At 42.5% G+C, this 18,383-nt stretch overlaps 3 protein-coding genes and 1 non-coding gene across 5 annotated transcripts in view; 1 reads left to right on the top strand and 3 right to left on the bottom strand.

The window, feature by feature from the left end:
* Nucleotides 1–58: 58 nt before the first annotated feature.
* Nucleotides 59–4,645, bottom strand: LOC118319385 (NLR family CARD domain-containing protein 3). 2 transcript variants are annotated; one of them, XM_035649749.2, is made up of 6 exons: nt 4,183–4,645; nt 2,376–4,092; nt 2,124–2,207; nt 1,869–1,952; nt 1,304–1,381; nt 59–1,203 (listed from the first exon to the last, which is right to left on the bottom strand). In XM_035649749.2, the coding sequence occupies exons 1-6, from the start codon at nt 4,490–4,492 to the stop codon at nt 885–887; spliced, it is 2,592 nt and encodes an 863-aa protein (XP_035505642.2). In that variant the 5' UTR covers nt 4,493–4,645; the 3' UTR covers nt 59–884. The 2 variants fall into 2 exon arrangements, with proteins under 2 accessions (XP_035505642.2, XP_035505649.1); XM_035649756.2 differs by having other exon boundaries at nt 891–1,203; nt 1,309–1,381.
* Nucleotides 428–501, top strand: trnai-aau. Its single transcript has one exon. It is a non-coding gene; the product is annotated as a tRNA-Ile (tRNA).
* Nucleotides 4,646–5,190: 545 nt separating the features above from the next.
* Nucleotides 5,191–18,295, bottom strand: LOC118319377 (ADAMTS-like protein 1). The gene is made up of 13 exons (XM_035649740.2): nt 18,155–18,295; nt 17,558–17,889; nt 15,539–15,668; nt 12,204–12,414; nt 11,940–12,119; nt 11,673–11,826; nt 10,496–11,498; nt 10,240–10,367; nt 8,711–8,831; nt 8,207–8,420; nt 7,708–7,817; nt 7,342–7,562; nt 5,191–7,007 (listed from the first exon to the last, which is right to left on the bottom strand). The coding sequence occupies exons 1-13, from the start codon at nt 18,166–18,168 to the stop codon at nt 6,898–6,900; spliced, it is 2,928 nt and encodes a 975-aa protein (XP_035505633.2). The 5' UTR covers nt 18,169–18,295; the 3' UTR covers nt 5,191–6,897.
* Nucleotides 18,217–18,383, bottom strand: part of LOC118319395 (ADAMTS-like protein 1) — an 82,272-nt gene continuing 82,105 nt past the window's right edge. The window contains exon 15 of the mRNA XM_035649778.2: nt 18,217–18,311. Within this exon, the coding sequence (XP_035505671.1) occupies nt 18,302–18,311 (10 nt within the window). The 3' untranslated portion in view covers nt 18,217–18,301. The remainder of the gene's footprint in view (nt 18,312–18,383) is intronic.

Here is an 18,383-nt window from a genome sequence, read left to right as displayed (position 1 = left end):
CAATTAACTTCCGCCCAATGATTCCAAAATAAAATGCAAACTATACACAGTAAGCGTATGAAGTTGCAACATTTTATTTTTAGTGTTGACCACTGTTCATCGGTCAAAATACACCCGATTACGCATGTATTATAATGTATTTCCCAAAAAGTAGATGCACTGACATTCTCAGTCAAAATTTTAATCCAATGTAACGGACAACAACAGAAAGTGACATGATTTGTGCTCTTATTTTGAAAGTTAACGCACACCACATCCGGCCACTGTCCGCCGTGTTCGTAGCCTTTTGTTTTTATATGTTTTTTCACAAGGAGGGAGGAGAGATGAAACAGTAAAGCCAGTTTTATGACACAATGTATTGAACTGTGTACCATAGGAAATGTGATCTGGGTTAGGATAATTAAGCGTCATGCTTTCCTTTATACATGGCCGGTTAGCTCAGTTGGTTAGAGCGTGGTGCTAATAACGCCAAGGTCGCGGGTTCGATCCCCGTACTGGCCATTCGTACCTTTTTATTTTACCTCCTTTTTTGTCGTTCATTCAAATGGATACTAGACAGGGGAAATTACATCACTTGAGTCTGCACCTTTGCTCTCTAAGGCTACAGGTACAATTGTCTTCATGTCTCATGCTATTTTAGTTTAAGTGCACAATTTGCATGCATCCTGACAAGATGTTTAGAAGATTATTTTTCTTCGTGAGGTTGTGTGGGTAAAGATTCTGTGCATTAACGATGGAGAATATTAGTTCTGCATTAGCCATGCTTTAATGGTGCCTGATATTTTTTCCTTTTAACATTGTACCCACAAAGCATCCAGCATCATACAGACATGTAAGCTGTATCTATTGTCTTACGACTCGAGGTGAGCATTGACTTCTGTCTGTCAGAGGTTCAAAATATTCTCAAACTTTTTGAGCTTCTTGCACATGTCGTCCTCAGTGCAGAACTCAATCCTGTGCTTGATGAGCTGGGATAGTTGCTTGTAGAAAGTCTTTGCCCACTGGGCTTCTAAGCAGTGGACGGATATGTTGCACACTTTATGGAGTACCGTCAGTAGCTTCTCGTTGCTGCTGACCTCACACCGCTTGAAGACCCATTTCCCCCATGCCTCCCACATATCGTCATCTGTAAAGTTCACAGTGATGCTCTCTTGGCTGCACCAGGACTCTGGCTCTGTGTCGGTCAGGTCATTCCAGATGGCACTGCACAATGATGGAATCAACAGAAGCTTCAGAGAAAAAACTAAAATCCTAAGATATGGTTTTAAAAGTATTTGTTGAAAAAAAAGAGTAATTCACTCACGCAACTTTTTTCAGTGGAATTGGGGTCAAGTCACTGAGTGACAGCAGACCTCTGCAGCTCACTCGGTTTCCCTCCATCCTGTGAAAGCAAGTAAGTAATATATCCTAAGGAATGTTTTACCTGAGCAATCTGCAAATCATTAAATATTAAAACCATGTTCTCCTCCTGTATCCTCTGTGTGTGCTAAATTACACATAGAAAAGGACAGACAATGAGCTGTACTTGGTGCTCAATCACTCAATATTTAATTTAATATTCAATGGAATTAATGTTGAGTGTTAACTTGATTCTGACTAAGGCTTACAATCAATTTAAATTCTTATATACTGTATTTGTGTCTGACATTTCAAAGAAATGAATCTGTTTTAGTGGCTTATATGTCTGGGGGACAGTTTACCAATCATTAATTTTACATTATTAGGCTAAAATGATCCCTTTGCAAAAGCTGGCAAAAGTGACAAAATGATATTGTCTACAACATTTCATTGTTGTCAGCTTTCGAATGTTTTGTGATTCATACAGTCATGAGCATCCTTTCATTTCCCTAAAATAATGTGCCTCTTACCATAATTCTTCTAGTTTTCTTTTAACCCGTATGGCACTTGAAAGAGACAGTATTTCATCATCCCCAAGGTTTGACCACCCAATTCTAGAACGGAGAACAGAAAGTGTCGAAACAAAGTCTGGGTGATTTTTTTCCTTCTTTTTCGAGACAAAAACAAGTACATTCGCTGAAATAAAAAACTGATTCGTTCCTCATTTGTCACCAAGTTCTAGTGTTTCTTGGCCAACCAAAGAACATTATTGATGGACATATTACCCTAGGTGGGTCATGTTGTCTGACACTTGCAGCACATCAGCAATGACCTGAACAGTGTCTATGTCAAGGTTGTTTTCTCCGAGCCTTAAAAGTGAAATAGTGATGTTAGTGCTTGTGTGATTTGATGTCTTAAGAGCAGTATGTGTAATCTACATTACAAAGCTTATTGCAAAAGAAGTCAAAGAAAAAATCCATGTGATAGGTGAGATCAGCGAATCAGATGATGCAAACCAAATTTTACTTGGAACTCACCAAAGACTCTTACATCTAAGAAGCAGGGGCTGGATATCTCTAAGTGCTTCACAGCTTACCCCTGTCCCTGTCAAATCCAGCTCTGATATTTCGCCCTTTGTGAGGTTCAGGAAGTACTTCATGGCATTGTAATCCATTTGGGAAAGTGTTTCATCACAAACATTAACTCGCAGCATCTTGGGTTGCACAGCAAGGGCTAATGAGGGATCCTGTTGCTCAAACAGGCAGTGTAAGTGATTCAGGATGTGAGCCCCACTGTCACAGAGCACTGTAAGTTCTCTGATGAGCCTCTGGCGATAGGCGTCCACTTTTTCTTCATGGTAACGAAGCCCCAACTGTCTTGACAGAAGATTGGCATTGCGTTCAGACAGAATTCCAGACAGGAAGCGGTGGAAGAGGTCCAAATGTCCATTGTCTGACCTCTCTCCGGGACTCGCAGTGTCCTGGAGGGGTAAAGGGTGATCGGTCACTGCACAGTAAACTGCAGCAAAGAACTCTTGCACCGTGAGGTGCGCGAAGGAGTACACGTCTTCGGTGCAGCCGGGCTCTTGAGCCACTGTCTTGTCGAGGAAGGTACTGACGAGGCCGCATCCCTCTAACGCTGCAACATCTCGGTCGCTGCTGTAGAATAGTGTTTGATGCTCCATCAGCTTTTGGAAGGCAAGTCGACCCAACTTCAGCACTACGTCAGACAGCTGCTGTATGCCCCCCGCTCCTTGCTCTTGAAGAAACGTTTTGGCTCTTGACTGAGTGTGAGAGCGGATCAAAGCCACCAGATACTGCACATAGATGTCTGTCATGGTCTTGGGGCTTTCTCCACCAAGATCTTTGCTTTCTTTGAGGATGCAACACACAATGTAGCAAAATGCTGGTATGTAGCACAGTGTTAGCATCAGTTCATTGGCTGATAGCACTGCAAACAGTCGGTCAGCAAGGGCACTGTCTTGGAAATAACGCGAGAAGAAGTCTTGAACTTCCGCCAAGGAGAAGCCAGCAATGAGCACAAAGCGGTCGATGCAGCCCACAGGGACGTGGTTGACAGCTGCAGGTCGACTTGTTAGCATGACAGAAGCGTTGGGCAGAAGTTCACCCTGCATCAGACTCCCTATGACCTCCACCACCTCTGCATCTTCATCTGGCTCGGTCACAAAAGTGTCCACATCGCAGCTTCTATAGTGTCTGAACTCATCAAAGCCATCCAAGATAACCAGCAGCTTGTTGTCATTCGCTAAAATGCTGTCGAGCACTTTGGCAAGGTGCCGGTTTTTCCGTAAAACTAACTCCCTGAAGTTTGTGGGTTTGTCGATCAGATTCAGGTCTCTGAAGGTCATGTGGATGATGAAATCAAATGCATGATGACCCTTGTGTCCACCAAAATCAAACAGCATCTTCTGCACCAGGAGAGTTTTTCCAATGCCGGCCACACCTGTAACCAGAACTTTCTTAATTAGACGGTTTCCATTTGCACTCGAGAAGAGTTCAGCCAGTGGAATTTTCTTGTGTATTGCCGTCTTCTGCTGCAAAGACAGTCGCTTTTGTCCAAATGTCAGCACCTCATGTCTTTTTATCTCCAAGCCCTGGTGTCCGTCAACTAAAAGGAGATTCACATAATGTTCAGAGAAAAGGATTTTCTCTCCATGTCGAGTGTTGTAGAAGAGCATGCTCTCACTCCTGCGCCTCATGACATCTTTATGCTTTTGTTTGACTTTGTTGTATTCTGTAAAAGGAAAGAAACTTTCAATGTCTTTCACTTGTCTTTATATCAACACTTGTCAAATAAGAACATGATCATTTGACTATTGCATACCTATGGACTGAGGCTGAGTGTTGACTTCCTTGGAATGCGTCTGTGCCTCTTGCTGATGATGACTGCTAATGGAGAGAAAAATCTTGGCTGCTTCCTCACCTTTACACTCCAGGATGTCCAAAACCTTTCTCACTCTTGATCGGGGCCCCAACTGACATAGCACATCCTCACGGTCATCACGAGTGAACACTTCTCGACTTACTAAAATCTCCAGCAGTGAGTCAATCCGTCCTTCCAGTTCATCCACGAGGGAAACTCGCAGAACCCTGATTGCTTTCAAGCAAGAATTACAACCATCCATTTCCACCATAAGTAATCTGAAATGTCAAGTTATAACCTGCTGATGGTGCCAATTTGAAACAGGTTTCGTGTTATTAAGTAATTTTTTATCATCCCCCAGAGGGACCGTTTGGATGCATGTCCCTCTTCAACAGCACAGAAGTAAAGTGAACTGTAATTTGTAAATACAGAAAGAGGAAGTGATTTCCCTTTGACAGAATCCGAGGCGACAGCTGTCATGATGTCACCACAACACTCTTGGTTGTCTTGTTTTTCTGGTTCTTAGTAGAACCTCCTACTGCATTAGTATGCACCTTCCCTATGATCTGCCTAAGCTTATGGTTAAACTGAAATTAAAAGGTTAGTGTACTAGTGTTAATTTCAGCTGTTGTATGACAGACCAGGGTTGAACTGGGAAAGAAATTCAGCCCTGGATTTATGTATCTGGTGGGACAATCCCTGGGGGAAGGTTGCTCAGGTCACGTCAGGGAGGGGAAAACTCTGTGAGCCCAGTCTCGGATGTAACACCGTCATGTGCCCTCTGAATGACAGGCACACAGAGGGCTGATAAAGAGACTCACAGGGCCAACAAAAGCTTGAAGGATTTTTCTTTGACATTCCAGCTATGGCCAGTTCGACCCTGCTGCAGACAAACTTTAATAAACGTTTGAGCACTATGAGCTGATAATACAGTCGGATTTAACAGAAGATATAATCACAACAAACAGATTGTGAAAGGAATGTATTTGGTTTTATTTAACGATAAACCAGGCATGAGCAGAGAGCAACACATCAAGTCACCAGCAGAGGGTCCCCATTGCATGCATATCAAATATTATCAGCTGTTGGGAAATGAAACCGTAAAACCCACCCCTGTAATTATTTACAAAAGTATGCACAAGAACACTGCTTAAAATAAATAGTTTAAAGACAAGACAAATATCTACATAATTTAAGAGCATAAGCAACATGTTAATCATGTTTTCATCTCGTAAAATCAACGGATCACACCTCAATGGAAGGTGAAGTAGTCTCTCGTTTAGGTTTGTGTTACACTTGATGGGGTATAGTGAGATCCAGGACTCAATATCAAAAGTGCAAACCCATCACAACAATGTACAATGTACTTGTGGTATATTATGATTTTTGTAGAGATCCCAACTGTTTATTGTCAATATCAGAACATGACGCAGAGGTCGTTTGACATATTTTAAGTTCAACTAACACTGTATTCTTTCCAAAGCAGAAGAGGTTTTTATGCCTGAAGTGTTAAACTAAAGCAAAAATGTAATTTGGAGGACAGGATGAACTAGCAGGGGGCAGTCGCACTCAGCTCACATTTAAACGTGCTGCAATGTCACAAAGTGGTTAAAAGGGACATTTTAACAAATATCAAAATTTGAAAACAAAATACATAAACAATGTGACCTTACAAACTAGATTTAGAAAAACTCGACAAGCCATGTTCCAACAAAGACTTGGATGAGTTGAGTGCAAAATTGTCTTTTTCCAAAAACTGCTTCAGTCGTATACCTCCATTAGTGCAACCCATGCAAGATAAATCTTTATCATGTCCTACTTAATAATCTGCCAAAAATGCAATAAAAACATCTGTGATCCTAATTCCTTTCCTCTTTAAATTGACCGAACACTACTGTCAACATGTGCTAAATGACCCAAAATGGTAGCACAGATCATGATCTATATCCCAGTTGGCTAATACAGAATGTAAACCATTTATCAATTACTCGGCTTTTAGTCATGTTATCCATTTCCCATTATATATGCAGCACTAAGCTGTATTTCAGTTTTAAACAAGAGTATACCAACACCGCATTACTTAAAGCTCATTTGGCATCTCAACTATTTAACAATACTGTTTTGAAGACCATTACAATGAAGGCAAACACACAACTATCCAGTGGTTATCACAAACTCAAGGGTCTAACCAGAATCTCTGGGCATGATGTGAGTCAATTTCAACAGTCTACTCATGACATATTTCTGTACTGTAGGCGAATGTTATTGCTATTTTTAGGAAAAACCCTGAAACACAACCATGTAACGCCTCGTCACGAGTTCTCCTTTATGAAAGTTTCGTTGACTTAAATGGAAATGTGTCTCTTTTTGCATAAGTTAGGAAAGCTGTTGAAAACGAACTTCAGAATTTAAAGGAAGAAGTAACACTGAAGCCCTCATTACCAGACACGTCACTCCTCTCAAAACATTGCTTTCTAATTCAAACCCACACACGGCATCTTTGATGAAAATGGATCACAGCCTCTCCAAGTACCATCCAAACATTCCTCTACACGGAGGTATCCTCATCCAAAAGCGTTCATCGGAGACAGTCGCTGGCGTTAGGATGGGGTATAGAGGGTTTCAAGTCCCTGACTTATCCAGGTTGTCCACAGCCCTCATCTCATATCCGCCGTCTCATGTCTTTTGGCAGGAGTGACAGCAACGACTCTTAAACTGGGGCAGTGGGCAGAGCTCCAGTTGTTGAACCTTCTCACAGTACCTTGTGCTGTCTCGACACTCTCCTGCTGGAATACACAGCACATACAGTTCACGACACCTATCCACTGTAAGCCCGATCGCTGTCCAAGACAGAGCACACAGCATTATGCGAGAGGAATCACCGTGGGCCAAGTCGTCATCCAAAATGAAAATGTATATATATATATATATTTATGTGTGTGTGTGTGTGGTTTCCCCTCTAAAATATGCTTCTCAGAGGAAATTTAAATGTAAACTATTATACTGTTTTGAATATGTTATGAAATATAAGATGAAGTCAAGGAAGGTCATTTCTATAATCAATAACTTTTTTTCTCACTCACAGTTATGAAACCATATGTTTCCAACTTGACATCTCACCTCTTCCACAGGACAAAACATTGCATCGCTGCCAACTGGGAGAGCGAGGCTTCCACATGCAGTGATGTTCACGTGTGGCCTTGCCAGTGCGACGGTGCGCGCAGGTCACCTGGCGCGACTGGAAACCATGTCTCCCACAGGTGGCAGTGCACTGGGTCCACGGCCCGACGCGCCAGTGAAGGGCACAGCCCTCTGTGGAGCAATTCTTTAGAGAGCTCGGCCTGAAAAATACAAACACACACACAAGACACAACACTCTGGTGACTCTGAAACATGAGAAAACACTGTATTTTCAGTAATACATCAACAATAAAAATCATCAAGCGTAGAGCACATTCATTGAGTCACTGTATAATGTCTGTTCACCTGTGGAGTCCACTGCACATCCTGTGAGAGACTTTGGTACCATTTGTGTTTTGGCAGTAAACGTGGCGATGCTGTGTGGCCAAACTGGGACCGATACACTCACCATGACACTGAAAGAGGACATTTTATTAAAACAACAAAGTTCAGTTTTTTGTATAAAAAATATTATAATCCAATCTGCCCTCCTGTAGTGTTTCACCTCTGGTTACATTTCAAGATTGAACCTAAAGCCCATAAATTAAGAATTATATAAGAATAAGTGAACACTATAAATAAATAGTTGTTTTACAGACTAAATTTTTTTTACTAAATTTTACAAATGAAGTTGTCACAATACACCAAGTGAATGTATGTAAAAGTTAACAGAAAAAAACCAATATTTGGTTCCTGATCGATAAGCTCCTGGCTTAAACTAACACTTTTGAACAAGTAAACAGCCTTGACACAGTCAATGTACACATGTTCGGACATACATCTGCTCAATAGTAAATGATCTCACCGGCCCCCAAAAGGTCGTGGCCCATCTGGCACAGGGCAGAAGGTTGCATAGCCTGCTGTCTGAGGGTCTCCTGCTTGTATCAAGGCAGAGCTGGCTCTCCACCTCTCTTGACCTTCCCTCAGGACCCCTCACGCAGCGGACAGTCCTGGTCTGGGACCCCCCTCCACAAGTGGCTGAACATGGTGACCAAGGATCGACTCGCCACCTGATCCAACTGTAGAAGAACAAGAGAACAATAATTATTATCGAGTTTATAAGCTTATGAGAAAGCATTGGATATTTTTTCACTATTTAAATCTCAGCCATGAGTAGACCTGGGGTTATCTGAATAATTTCCTTTGTTAAGTTTGTATAAACAAAATATACACAGAGAAATTACTTAACGAATCCCATCAATAAGGGGTAAAATTGGGAGTGAAAGCATGCAAAAGAGATGGAGGTCAACTGGTTTTTATCAAACCTAATGTTCAAGACATCAACCTGCATAACCATGCAGCAAGGTACCTGAGGCGACAGCCTTGTCCGTGACACAGCTCTGCTGATTGGCTGCTGTTACTCTTCTCAGAGCATATAGGGCCATTTCCCCCCATACTGTTACCTTGGCCACAATTTCCTCCAATGGTTTCTGGAAATGCAACAAAGAAAAGTATGTGTGGCTTTGAAAACGAGCAGAAATATAAACAGGTGAGGATCATTTTTCATTTAAAAAATTATAAAGATTATAAAGTCCATATAATCTACATTCTGTGTTTATTCATTCATTATTTCATGTGTTTCCTACTGTTTGGCTGTCTTCCTGATATCACAGAAGACCAAGACATGCTAATGAAAATCAACATGTCTTGGTGACATAAGGAGTCATATTATGCTTTTTCTCTTCCCGACAGGAAACACTGTTCCTGGTTGCTCTTGAAACGCCTCGTCAGTAGTCTGGCCGACGCTTCCTTAACATTGTGATATCACGCATAAGGCATGACTAGCCTGGCTCGACCCCAAACAAAGCCAGGTGAAAATTTGAATTTAATATGTCTCCTTTAAGAGTTATAAAACCCTAAAAAAAAATACTAATTGTAACTGAAAAACGCAGTGGTAATGCCAGATAAACACTGTCTTTCTTAATATGTCTACAGGTACTGTCACTTCAACATCTCCAAACTTTTTCTTTGAGATTTTTTTGGCACTTAAAAGCCTTTTTATGCTTATCCATATCCATATAGATCCGGTGAATGAGGTGCAGTGATTTATTCGTCTTTGAAACATCACCTGGAACCTGTAATTGTTGTCATATGGTGAGTAAAAGTGCTGGAGCATCGGGAAAACCCACAGTGGCAGTGCTTTGATGGGAATGCACAAAGGTTGTGACTTACTGTACACCAAGGAGACAAAGGACAGCGACCCGGACCCCAGACATTCCCCATCAGTGACTCAGCCTGATGAGCCACTGGGACATGTAAAAGGTTACTGTGTATCTGTGTCTGTGGTTATGTCTTGGTGAGTGTGTGTTTCTCAGTTGAAAAGAATGTTTTCCCAGAACTTCTATGCCTGAACCACAGTAGAGCAACACAAATAACTGTAAACTGGACTACGTGAAAGTATATTAAGGCAAACTCCACCCTGACGTTGGGCTAATACCGATTATATCGTTTGTATGTCTAGCTACAAAAACAAAAAAATTACCTATATGCAGAGACAGACATGCTGTTCCCCAATGTTTTCAGTCTTTATGCTGAGCTAAGTCAACCATCTCCCGACTCAAGCTTCATAACGGCCAGATATGAGAACAATATTCAGAACCACGCGGCAATGTCTGTATCTTTCAACCCTAACAGAAAGTTCTACGTGTCTTGAACTGCACTTTATATAAATTTCCCAAACCTAGGCAGATTGACTAAAACTTAAAATAAAGTTATGAACACTTGGAACATCATTGTTTACACAGAATGACTTCATGGAACCACTTCAGAGGTTAAACTAATCTTCATCTGGCAACAATTACAGTTTATTCAGACTGTAGTTCTGTTCATTGACCTTACCTGTAATCTCCAGCCAAGTCGAAAGAGATGTAGATCCAAGGCGATTCCGGGCGGTGCAGGTGTACAAACCCTCATCCACTTTGATTGGAGACTGAATCCTAAGTGAGCCGGTGGGCAACAGGCCTACTCTGCCAACACAAAGACAAAATAACCACTATCAAAGCACTGTCAGCTACTTTGATACAACAATGTCTGTTGTTTTGGTAGTAACGCCTTTGTCTTTACAAAAATAATCACTGTGAGGGGAAGCTCTAACCTGCTATTGTAGAGCAACTCCTTTCCATTCTTTGTCCAAGTTAGCGATGGTTCAGGGTTCGCCAGTGCTTCACATCTCATCTCCAAACTAGCAACTGGTCTCTGCAGCAAAGCTGGCACTCCCACATGAATTATCATTTCAGACAATGGTACCACTCCAACCTTCCTGGGTCGTTGGATTATTACTGGGTTTCTTGGCCTGGTGGTGTGGGCTTTCGGTTTATAAAGACGCGGCCCCTGCGTAGAAGACTCTGCACTTTCCGGAGGGTGAAGAGTAGAGTCATTAGATTCCCCTTGTGCCATAGTGAGATCACTGAGCAACTGAGCGATGAGCTGTTCCCCCCGCGGTCCTCCAAGGCCTTCAGAGAGGTTGTGCATGATCTCATCTAGCCAGTGGGTATCAGCGATGAGAACGACCGGGCTGGAAATTTCCACGCTTGCTCTCTCATCTTCCATGGTCAACCTGGGCTTTTCACTGGACTGACGCTTATCAGTAATGTCTTTTTCATCTTGGACGGAGCCTTTGAGCTCGAGCAAATGCTCAACAATGTTGTCATATTTGTTGACAGAGATGGGCAACTCCTGAAATTTTTCTCCTGTTGTGGCCACATCAGGCTGCCCGACCCTTTGTTGTCCATCTGCGAGCAGCCGTGACTCTGGAACTGACAGCTTATGCTTGCTGCCAATGATCTTCAGGACAAAATGTTCTCGGGCTTGGCCTGCAGCGCAAGTGTAAATCCCAGCATCAGATGCACGGACCTGGTGAATCTTCACATATCCCAGTGTTGTTATGGAGAGGTGCGGGAGGCTGATCAGGGGTTTCCCTTCCTTCCACCAGCGAATGTTGCCTTTGCGGAAGTGGCGGGTTGGGCAGCGAAGGACCACAGTTGTCCAGGGCAGGAGGTAGCCGTAGCCTCCCACTACCAACTGTATCTTCTTGCCCTTCCTCCACTGAATATAAACCTTCTTTTGGGTCAGTATGGTGGGTTCGGGCTTGATAGAGTCTGTGTTGAAATATACAGGACAGGTGAATACTGTGCATTTCTAATCAGTCATCAATTTCCATTGAAACAACCTAGGTATCGAACATGTTTTATTGCTTAACATAATGTTTTTCTGTCAACCTCCACTTTCTTAGCAGCATAGTACAAAACAGCCAAACAGAGAGGGTCTCTTACTCTCACAGAGCCTGAGCGAGCATGGCCGGATTCTGGAGGGTCGAGCAATAAGGGAGCAGTTCTTCGAGTCTATGGTCCAATATTGCCCATCTTCCCCGATTTTCCTGCAGACGGCCCGTAGAGTCTGAATCCCATTTCCGCATGTCACAGAACACTGGACAAATAAAAGTTATTGTACAATATGACAATGGGTCCTGCACATAAGGCATTACGTTTTGATTCTGAACCACTTTAAAGAGGAGGGTTGTCGCCTCAAGGAAAGCCTACCTGGGACCAGTCAGTTGTGACCCAGTGAGGTGGGCACTCTTGCTTGGCACAGGGCTGCTGGCTTGCGGGGCTTTTGGAAGGGCAAAAGGTGTCAGGTAACTCCAGAATGCTGCCATCTGCAAGCCGCTGTTTGCACAGGACCCTCCTCCTTTGAACTCCGCCACCACAGCTCTGGGAGCACTGCAGAGACGAAAATATAGAAGTGCTAAATGCTTCCGAGCTAACTGCTGGGTAGGCCATTTATATTGGTGAACTTCCTTTTACCTGTCCCCAGTCAAACGTGTCCCACATAGGAGGGCAGTCAAAGCGGTTGCAGGCTTGGACAGGGCTGGGCTTGGGATTTTGACAGTCTTCATCCCTCAAAACCTCAGTCCGGTTGCTGTCCCGAGAGGGCCGGTGAGTACAAGCCACAGTGCGCGTCATCAGACCAACCCCACAAGTAGCAGAGCATGAACTCCACTCACCGGTTTCCCACCTGTAATGACAATGTTTATCATTCATTTACATCAGATCAAGGATTATTATATATATTTGTGTGAAATGTATCCCATGATCATGAATGAATAATTTAGTCTGATGGACATTATCAAACATTAAAGGGATAGTTCATTGATTTTGAAGTGGGGTTGTATGAGTTACTTATGCATTGTTAATATGTTACCTTATGGAGATGGTGATCAGTGATGTCATTTAACAAAATTTGGAGGAAAGGGGCAGTAATACATGGCCGAAGTATGCTTGAAAAAAAAGTGCAAACACAAATGGCTGTCTGGCGGAAAACTGAAGCAGTGAAAAAAGACATCCTTCAGCGCTACAAGGTAAGCATTTAAAAATGTGGCGAAAAAGGCGTTTTTCGGTGGTCCCCTCTGCAACAGTGGGACTCAGACTTACGCTACTTCCACTCCTCCGCCGTTAAATTACGTCGCTGATAACCATCTCCATAAGGTAACATATTAACTATGCATAAGTAACTCATACAACCCCACTTCAAATCACTGAACTATCCCCTTAACTAGTTCTGTCCTCTATACTTTGCTTTAGCGGCAGAAACAGTCTGACATCACTTCAGCTTCCAGCAGTTTCAACATCAAGGATTAAAAATATTCACTCTATAGTAAACTTGATAAATCACTGTGCTTATTTACATTATATTGTTAGGGTGACTTTAAATCTTAAAAAAATATTTAGACTGGTTCTTTCCTATTTTTGTTATTTGATCATATTGTTTACATTTCACTTTACAGAATGCCCCTTTTACATGTCGCTTCAATTCAATTTACCTGCTAGTATCTGGTACATTGTATCATATTACGAAGTTTATTCATGTTCTGATGATGTTGCTTGTAATAAATGACTCCGCCTCTTCCATTTGAACATGCTCGTAGCCAGATATGAAACACCAGAGTTAACGAAAACAGTTGATATCCAGCTTCGTAGTACAGGTTATCAGGACAGTCAATGTTAGGTTTAGTTAAGCCAGATAACAAAAACATATCCTGGGTATGATGATCTTGCTTCGTAGTACAGGCCCCAGTTTACTGTTTGTATATTTTGATTCTGACCTGTATTTGCTTGTCAGCTATAAACTTGGGTTAGTTTTGAATTCAGAAGTAATGCACCATGACTGAGCTTAACCTTGATTGTCTCTGAATAATCACTATCCATTATCCTGTGTGTATGTATGTGGAGCCCAGTCTCCAACCTATGAAAGAGTGTAGTCAGGACAAGTTTCTTCAGAGTTATTGATGTGTTTTTTTGTATTTTTTCAATCCCAGGGGGGATGTATAGCTTCATGAAAGTGAAATTTCAGTAAAATACGAGTAAAAACAAAAGTAATTCACTGGGCCAAATCCTGGCAAATATATATTGATATTTGAGATATCCCTATGGCATTACTTCTTCACCCACATTTTCCCAATGATCTACGTGGACCAATATTCATGTGATTGTCTGACACGGTGTGATCAATCTAGTCTCGAAGTTACTTTGGCAGCTTTATTCTGATCTTGAAAATCATGTGGCATGTGCCTTACTAGTCGCTTTGACTTGAAAGGCATCCAAAGGCTTTGGCTTTGACCAAGACGACAGCAATTTAATTTTTTTGCTTGACTGATTACGTGATAGTTCAAAATTTTTCATATTGACTCAAGGGTCCATGGACTGGGGAGGATCGGAAATGAATTTTTGCACTAGACCCAAAGCTAAATCTTATGGCCGTCTCCCTTCAGAGGGAACAGTATCCAAAGAGTGTAGCTTAATTTGGGAGGGTGAGGAGGCCTCAGGGAGGGAGTAAAGGGCCAAAGGAAACAAGTCCAATACAGCGTTTGTTGTGCCTAAAAACAAGACTCAAGGTCTGGAAAAACAGTCAAGGGCAGGCTGCAAGCCTCTGGGTTTTTCGTGACCAGAGTGAGTGGTGGAATACTGTGCGCGGGTTTAACTTGAAACGTATGGCCTGCCGCGAAATCCGCTCACCGTTTAGCCATGGCTAAGATATTTAAAACAACACGCCATTATGCTGTTTAACCATTCTGGTATTTAATAATGAAGAATTTTGGGTTTGGATTGCAGTTAACATTTGCAATTTCACATTTGGAATTCCAAGATTGCGCATAAACTGTATTCCCAATAGATTCTCAGCGAATGATAAGTGGATAAACAAAACAACCCCCCCCCCAAAAAAATACATAAGCATGTTAGATTTGGACACTTACTTTCCCCTTCCCTTTGCTTCATCATTTGGCCAAGATATCTCATTATTTTAAAAATATTTTTTTTTTTGATTTTTGTCAGTATGATGTGTGATCACCAATGATCATGCAGTTAGTTAAAAAAGGCCACGCGCATGAAGCTTTTATGCTACTGCAGGTTTTAAACAGAACACTTACTCCAGCAGCAGTAGGCCTGCTACATTTTTGTTCTGACATAATCAATACCAAAAGAAAAAACTCTTCTAAAGTTCTTCCAAGGATAATTATCACATCTGAGCTTTGCAGGTAGAGCTGCCGCCGACATCTGATCCCGACTGTGTCTGATTCGGACCAGGCTCCACAAGCTGTCCCACTGGCTTAATTTCCTGCCCCCAGTGATACAGCCATCCATCGACGTCATTCTGCCTCAGAATCACTTCAACTGAAGAGGTCTAAACTGTGACCTAATTGGCTCAAGTGGTTTAAGCTGAGAGGGGGTAATGTGAGGGTTTAGAAGGACTTAAATCAATTTTGTACACAACCAGAGATTAGGAGAGATTCATTGATTCAACCGGTGTGATGTATTTTTTTTTTAGATAGTCTGAGAGTTAAGTAGTTGCATGTGCAGGACTCTGGGTTGCAGCAGGACCATAGGAAATGGTACGTGAATGTCTACTCATAATTTGTTGGGTCATAGTCTGTGAAAACTAATAGACAGCACGGCCCGATTTCAGCCCTGTTTTTAATTAATATCTTGAATGCAGCCAAATCCCTTTTCTTAAAAACAAATTTCCTCTTTGGTTTTACTGTATCCATCAATCAAGTCTGTTGCAATGTTAAATTCACAAACCATGTTAAACAATGACTAAAAGATAATATAGTGGGTCAGTCTAGTGGGTTGTTTTTCCATACCTGGGCGGACAGGACTGAGTTTTGCAGTCCTGGAGGAGTTGCGGCGGCCGACGAGAGCTCACACACAGCCTCTGGTCTGCTGCCTCCCTGGTCTGCTTGTTCAGACAGATAACCACAGCCTCCTGCACACCTGGGATTAGACAGGATCAAAGCGATCACAAGGAATGACCAAACAAGAGCCATTGTGCAGGGTTCATTAATAAGTCGTTTTTTTTTGTTGCAATGGTAATATATATATGCATGGTGTCCAATTTCTTCTCGTTTGCAAAAAATGCAAACACATGCTTTTCTCGTTAAGCATCACATACTCACATATTATCACATTCACACGCATATGGAGCCTATATTGCAAGCAGTCACTGCAATGAACCAGCCCAGATATTGGGCCCCCTCAGTGAAAGCAAACAGTGGTTGCATCTAATGGGGCCCAATGAATATCGGAACAGCACGACTGCCCGCTTAACTGAACTGTGGATAAACTGCGGGTGTAATGTCAGGTCATGTTTAAAGCGGCGTAATTTAAATCTTGGAGTCTGCTTCTAATGTTGGGGACAATAACAGTGAGGCAGGCACTTCAAACGCCACAGTGGTGTGATGGTCCACAGGAGCGCAGCCCTCAGGGTGTGTATGTGACATCCGATACCAGTCTGTAATCATCCATCGATGGGAGTTTGTTGGGTTTGGGTGAGCGCACATACACAGATACTGACAGAGGCCTACACCCATGTGCAGAAATTAAGTTACGCATGCACAGTCTCAAGCACACATTAGCACACAGACACACAAAGCAGGCATACATGTTTGGATGTGGAGCTGGGGAGATTAAAGTGGGCCTCAACGAATGTTGTCAGAATGTTTTGGGAAGCTGTCTCTGTCTGGTGCAGCACTCACTTCTGCTGTGGGACTCGGTGATGCGTGACCTTTGGGGTTAAATAGATGGTGTTCCATCTATCATCATCTAACATCACATAACTTACTTCAAAGCCCATAAAGGCGGGGCTTTAGTCATCCACTAAGAATAACCTCACTGGTTACTGCTGTGACTTTTCACATTATTTTGAAAATAACAACTGGGACAAACTCAATGACACTGATGGAGCGATTGCTTTCAGGACTTACTTCAAACTAAGAAATATATTATTAGTATATCCACGATTGTAGCAGTTGAACCAAGTGTCGACCAGTGAAATGTCAGTCAAACCAAATAAAGGATACATACAGAATACACGTGACCCCAAAAGCTTTAGTCAAGAAGGGGTAGGCTTAGGTGTAGTTTCTGTAGTCTAAGATTAGAAATATATATCTTCTCTGTGCTCTTAACGCGCCAGCATTTGACAGATTTGACTGATTTGTGCAACACATCATAAAGGGACATAACAGGGCCAGACTTCCCGAAAGAGAGTAAATTATAGCCTTATCACTGGTTGACAGAACTGGTAGGAGAAATTTTTTTTAAATAACAGTAATTCTTGTTCCTTATGATAACACAATACATATTATTAATTATAATATTTAACATATTCTTTTCCTTTTGATTTGTCTCCCTAAACTTGGTCCGACTGCTACAATAAGAAAAATATGTTATGTTGCAGGTTGATTGCTAGATAATGTCTTTTGTTTCACCCTAGCCCCAGGGCTGTGGGGACGATCCCCGGGTGTTTCCTTCAGTGCCACAAGCAGGTCAAAGTTTTCACCTATCCTCAGTGACAGCATTTGTGAATAGCCATGACGTTTGGACAGACTTTGAGTGAGTGAAATACCTCAACAGCTATTGGACGAGTTACCAGTATGTTAGTATGTCAGCATGCAAAACTGAGACGGTGAACCTGGAAAACAATCATTGTGCTAAACATCAGCATGTAAGTATTGTGATTGTGACCATGTTCGCATGCTGATGTTACCCTTTATCTAAAAGCAGAACTTTGCCTAAACAGGACCTCAGAGAGCTGCCAGCATGGCTGTAGTTCACTTTAAAAAAAAATACTTGGTCTTGTTGGAGAGGGCAGTCATGATCCATACCTCCCCCACAACTCTCCGAGCACTCCGTAAACCCTTCATATTCCCAGTCGTGCAATTCCTCTCTTTCGGGTGTCTGCCCCTCCTCCTCCTCCTCCTCCTCCTCCACCTCTTCAACCCCCTCCTTTTTGCTTTCTTTTCCTTGGCCCGAAACACCGGAGCAGGGGTTGCGGTAGCATGGCTGACTTGATGCAGGTTTGAGCCCCTCGCACTCGTCATCGGGCAGGTCAGCCACACTCTGCGAGAAGGACAGCAGCACCTGGCACTTGACAGCACGCCGCTGGGTTCCCGCACCGCATGTCCTGCTGCAGGCCTCCCAGCGACCAGGGATGAAGCTGCAGATAAGAGACGAGTTGTTGGAGAAAGCAAACAGAACATGATCCATCACGGACATGTGAAAATAAACAGCACGCGTGTTCGTTCAGGAAGTATTCTCTGCATACCTATTTCGTCAGGCGTAGAAATTTAGTTATAATTTGATTGACAAAGGTGGACTTCAAATCAGCAGCGCTTGCAAGTAGTTACACCGCAAGTCATCGGATTTTAGCATTGCCCCTATATATAGATTTTAGTCATTCACTGCTAAGTTCATAAACTCACCGAGGACTTAGCATTCATCCTGCTGTGGTTAATTGAACAGCTGGGACGACTTAGGATCAGCCATTCTTGGATACCCAGCTTTCATGCGCATCCTTCCTCGTCTTAAAGAGCGGATCAGTGAAGGAAATACTTGAAGATCATTGGTGTTCATGAAGGCCTGAGGGCACGTCAAGGTTGGGCGAGAGTTAAGACCCAGAGACCGAACTGTCATCCCTTCAATAGGTTTCGC

Source organism: Scophthalmus maximus, chromosome 12, assembly GCF_022379125.1.
Source record: "Scophthalmus maximus strain ysfricsl-2021 chromosome 12, ASM2237912v1, whole genome shotgun sequence".
Lineage (NCBI taxonomy): Eukaryota > Metazoa > Chordata > Actinopteri > Pleuronectiformes > Scophthalmidae > Scophthalmus > Scophthalmus maximus.
Note: the sequence above shows the minus strand (reverse complement) of the source record. Positions and strands in the feature narration are given on the sequence as shown.